Source organism: Ochlerotatus camptorhynchus, unplaced genomic scaffold (genome assembly GCF_037179485.1).
Source record: "Ochlerotatus camptorhynchus isolate MF236.1 unplaced genomic scaffold, CSIRO-AGI_Acam_v1.1 ptg000335l, whole genome shotgun sequence".
NCBI classification, from domain to species: Eukaryota; Metazoa; Arthropoda; class Insecta; order Diptera; family Culicidae; genus Ochlerotatus; species Ochlerotatus camptorhynchus.
This window is the reverse complement of record NW_027040823.1, coordinates 1,197,946-1,202,920: the sequence shown is the minus strand read 5'-3', so window position 1 is coordinate 1,202,920 and position 4,975 is coordinate 1,197,946. Positions and strand designations below refer to the sequence as shown.

Sequence of the window (4,975 nt, the reverse complement as noted above, 5' to 3'; positions counted from 1 at the left end):
CCTTTCGAACACGTCTGAAGTTCGAAAGGAAATGTGGCAACGGATTCGTTTGGGACCAACTATGTGATGTCTTTGTTAGGAAATACACCTTATGGTGCAAGCAAATGTATGGGAAATTTTGATGCTACAAATTTTAGTTAAATTTCTTAGATGTTTAACTATTTTCACTATTTGTACTATATGCCGCAAAATTGCTGAAGTAAGCCCTCGTCGAATGGCATATTGCATGACATATTTCACACTAATGCTTTGGAGATATATGCGTTCAAAACCTGACCCTTTCGTTACATGCTCATTTTTCGTACTCTCAAAGTGTACCACCATGTACCACCTTCCGGGGGAAATCCTGACGAAGTTCAAGTTTTAATAAATAGCTACCGAAAATTATACCTGGTTACTGGATAAAAATATTTCCCGATTCCCGGGAAGAGTCTTCAGCTATTTTAAGACTCCCGGGTAGCTAGAAATATCTGGGAAATGGAAGCACTAACACCACCACATTACCAAAAACTTCAAAGACACTACACTTTAGCCATCCATTCCTAGAATGCAAAAGAGACCCAAACATCCCCTGGCCTGGACAAGAGCTATCTAACTTCGATCTTTTAATGAATGGAAACTAAATCTTGAAATCAAAACATTCTGTCAGACGGCGATTGTTTGAACATTATTTGATGACAAATATTAGACTACTTTGTTTATTTTTGAGTAAATATTGCGCATTTTGCACCAAATTAGACTCCTGTGCAAAACATAATTCGCACATGCCAGAAAATTAAAAAAAAATCGACTTATTTGAAAGCAGTAACAGCTTTATAACATTACTAACGAGCTACACTGTTGAATTAAAGCTCTAGAAAGCATTAAGAAGCTCCATATTTAACTTTTATGACCAGTGCGAAAATATTACTGTGTACTTATTTTTAGCGCAGGAGTCTTAATCAGGTGTGAAATCCGGAATATGGGTAAGCCAAATTTACTCACTGCAAATATATTAACTCTGAGTACAGTTGTCTTACCCCTTGGTTTTGATAGCTGCCATTCCGGTTAATTCGAGAAATATTGGTGGTAGATGGTCAGAACACAAAAACGCATGTAATGTATTCGAGGACCATGCCGTACTTCCGAAGCGTGTCATTACTTATTTATTTTGCAAATAAAGGTTCACTCTCAAATTGGTTGGTGAGCTTGAAAAGGTAATTAAGAAGCCTTAACAAAAAAATGTGTATGCCCAAACAGCAAGGTAAAATCCATTATTGATGATCAGAAATTTTAAATTGCAAGATTTTTTGTAACCTTGAAAAAAAAACCTCAACACTCTACCAACGCCAATTTGTGTATAATGTAAATTACATAGTCGATCAAAATCCCTCCCACTGAAAATTTAGTAGAAATCATTCAAAGAGTCAAGTAACGTGAAGCGACTAGACTTATTTCATTTCCAACAGAATCGCTCTCCTTTTTACGAACGATTTTATTTTTTTATTTCTTCAACCACAGTAAAAAATTTCCTTCCCAACAGCACATAAACAGTTTTGCACGAAAGTATATCAGCTCCAATGAGTACAATCAATAAATTCAAACGAGCTTACACGCTGTTTTCATATGCGTCGTTGTTTATAAAAGCATGATATTTCTTGATGTTTCTCTTCTTCAGTGCTCTGCAGGCACATCTTATTCGCATCAACAACACTCGAACTTTATCGTTAGTAGTGATAAAATAAATATTTCAGATCAAAAATATGTCGCTTCTTAACTGGAAATCCAATGAAATTATCGCCGCATTTTATAGAAACAGTAAACCGCGATCGAAAATGAGCCGCTGAATTTCCTAACCGTTCACGTTTTAGTACCATATCATGAAATCAACCCACCATCAAATAGCGCTATACGAGCAGATTCTCGAACGTTTCTCTTGTGAACAGGTTAGAAAACTCAGACCGGCTTATCTTTGAGCATGAGAGATTATAGGTTATCTTCCCCCGTTTAGTTGCATTCCATGCCGAATTGTTCGACTGATTGCAGTAGCAGTGTGTGCTTGCCTTAATTGTGATTTCGATAGCATATGCAATTTTCGATTCCGTACTTATGTAGTCTACTTTGAATGTGCACTCTCACTACTACTGAACTATACTGAGAATCAAAACAAACGCATGTGGTAAAACATTTAAGTTATAACTGATATTTAGTTTGAGTTAATTGGCAAACTGCTCGAAGGCAATTTGTTTTATTTAAGTAGGAAAATTTCCAGCGCAATGTGTGCTAACCTATGTTCTAAGATTTACTCAGCTAGAAAGAAGATAACAGCGACCATACGAATCTTGTTGCGGAGAAAATGAAATATTCGATTGTATATTTACTATGAATAAATATGAAAATTCTTGACAGCAAGAAGGCAGTTGATTTAGAGAAAAATAAAAATATTTCAGAAATCTTAATTTTAAGCCTTTATCTACCGGATGACAATCTTTCCAAAATTAAACAAACTTACATTAAACAAAAACGATTCCTTTATTGCTCCTCACCATCCTTTGCCGGCTCTCCACCGCTCTTTTTACTCTTCGCCTTGTGCTCGTTCGCTCGTTTCAGTTTGTCCAGATCCTGCTGGCTCTGGGGAGGTGATTCGATTTCCAACGTCACCGGACCATCGTTCTGTATGTGCACCTGCATCATGGCACCGAATTTTCCATCTCTGATCTTATCCGCTTCGTACAGGGTTGCCAACTTTGCCAGCAGTGTATTGTACAGATTCTGGGCATCGACGCCCTGCATGGCTTTGCTGAAATCCGGCTTGTTACCTTTCATCCGATGGTACAGGGTAAACTGGCTGACGCAGAGCAGTTCCAACTGCTGATCCAGGACGCTCTGAGACCACCGTTTCCCAGAGGGGTCTTCGAAGAGCCGGATGTTAAGTAGCTTTTTGGCCCTAGTAAACATCGGAAATGAACTTCGGAAGTCATGCATGTTAGTACACTTACATCCAGTCAACATCGTTCGCATTGTCTTCGTTAGATATACCGATCAGTACGCAGAGACCTTTCCCGATCGAACTGATCAATTCCTCGCCGACTAAAAAACAGATATGATTAAATAATGTTTCATATTTAAGAGGTTAATCGCTTTGGACGCTCTATTTCTAATTAATCTCATTTACACCATGGATGCCTGAGGCTACTTTTGAGGCTACTCATTTTTGAGTCGAAAATCACTCAGTTCGTGCTTATGGAGGAAACTGGGTAACGGTTACTCAGATGATGACATTTGTCAACTGAGTAATCCTTACCCATTTCGATAGAAACGAATACATGCCCCATGAATGCTTTATATATAAATTATTTAGTCCAGGAGAATATTTAAAAAATATGAAAATGATAATTCTGTATTTATTGATACCAACCTATTTGTTAGAGTTGTATTGCTCATCAACAAGCTGGTGATAGCTTTCGCCATCCAGGGTATTAAGTAGCTATTAATTTTCAGTGTTTCGCATCTAAAAACAAATTTTAGACTCACTGCGCCAAAATCGCCTGCTCACAACTTCAAAGTTCGCCAATTACTGAATTGATATTAGAACCATTTACCCAGAATCTGAGTAGATTCCACTCATAGGAGCAAAACCAGTTTACTCATTTTTTGACAACAGCATGCAAAGATGATTACGATCTACCCAGGCACTGAGTAGTCTCAAAATAGCGTGTAGGAAATTCTACACCTACACGGCGAATGAGAACGACCCAAATTTGAGTTTAGTTCACTCATAATCGCCAAAAGTGCAGGAACTCAGCGATGAGTAAATTTGTCTCATGGTTTCCTGTGGAAAACCTAAAAAATCTGGCGGAAAATGAGGAAATTGTTTAGATCTAAACGTAAGCTATCCTTTTTCCAGCAAATGCAATTATATCACTCGTAAAATTAGAACATGAGGAATGTGAAACTTGTATCTCTGCATCACATCATCAAAAACAAACAGGACACTCGGGATCTGGTTGCTCTACGACTCGTTGCTCTATCTGCGACTCACATGCTGAACATATGCGACTAGCCACGCTTTCACGGTCCGAGTACCGGAATGATGGTGATCAAGTTTGTCCAAATGAAGTAATCCTGGCCGTTGATTTTCAAAAGTATTTTTTACTAGAAATAATTTAACTCTAAATATTCATGATGGTCATTCAACTACCACGGTTTAAATCGATTGTTTTCAGTCAACGTATACTGGCGTTGAACGAGACCTTTGCACTAGTCGGTGCTTATTGGGCAGTTTATTATTCAGTTCCAATCTGGATGAACCTGGGTCAGTTTGATCGTTTATTTATAAAACCTACCTCAGGTTGAGGTTCGCACTGACAAAAGGATCGGTTTCGCTGGAACTTGTTGCAACCGCGATAATAAACGAATTCGCTATTACTTCTGAATCAATATGCATCGCAACACACAGATTTAATAGTTTCACCCCTAAATAGTTTCTACTATAAAAAGTATTGCACAAATTTGCTGCGGACAAATCAATCAAGACCACTGCCAAACTGTTCGATTGCACAACATCAAAAGAATTGCTATCGTACGTACCGGTGACTTTAGCTGCTGTTACCCGTTGTATGATGGCCTTCATTTTGCGTAACTTGTCACCGTCACTAAAGCTGAAAAACAATAGTTTATAAAATTCCATTTTTAAGTAAAATAAGAAAATAAATTCAAACCAGTCAGAGAACACGGCAAGAGTATGGAGAAGTTTGCCATAGTCGGTAGCCGGCTTTTCTTTGTTATGACTTTTCTCGCTGTCAGAACACGGAGTCTGCGCAGGGTCGTAACGAGGCACAATGATGATGGCAGATGTAGGATTTTTTTCAGGTTTAAGGTGAATCACTGCAGAAGCCTTATTTCTGAGTGAAGTAATGCAAAGCAAAGGTTGCAAAGGTTATCTTCCATATAATTACACTTAATTCATTTTGGTGTCCATTACATACGTATTTCG

The 4,975-nt window shown here is 38.1% G+C and overlaps 1 protein-coding gene across 1 annotated transcript; it reads right to left on the bottom strand.

The window, feature by feature from the left end:
* Window positions 1-2,494: 2,494 nt before the first annotated feature.
* Window positions 2,495-4,732, bottom strand: Dtd (D-aminoacyl-tRNA deacylase). Its single transcript, XM_065230959.1, has 4 exons — window positions 4,701-4,732; window positions 4,570-4,640; window positions 2,979-3,069; window positions 2,495-2,926 (listed from the first exon to the last, which is right to left on the bottom strand). Exons 2-4 carry the CDS (start codon window positions 4,610-4,612, stop codon window positions 2,512-2,514), a joined length of 549 nt encoding a protein of 182 aa, XP_065087031.1. The 5' UTR covers window positions 4,613-4,640; window positions 4,701-4,732; the 3' UTR covers window positions 2,495-2,511.
* Between the last annotated feature and the right edge of the window lie 243 nt (window positions 4,733-4,975).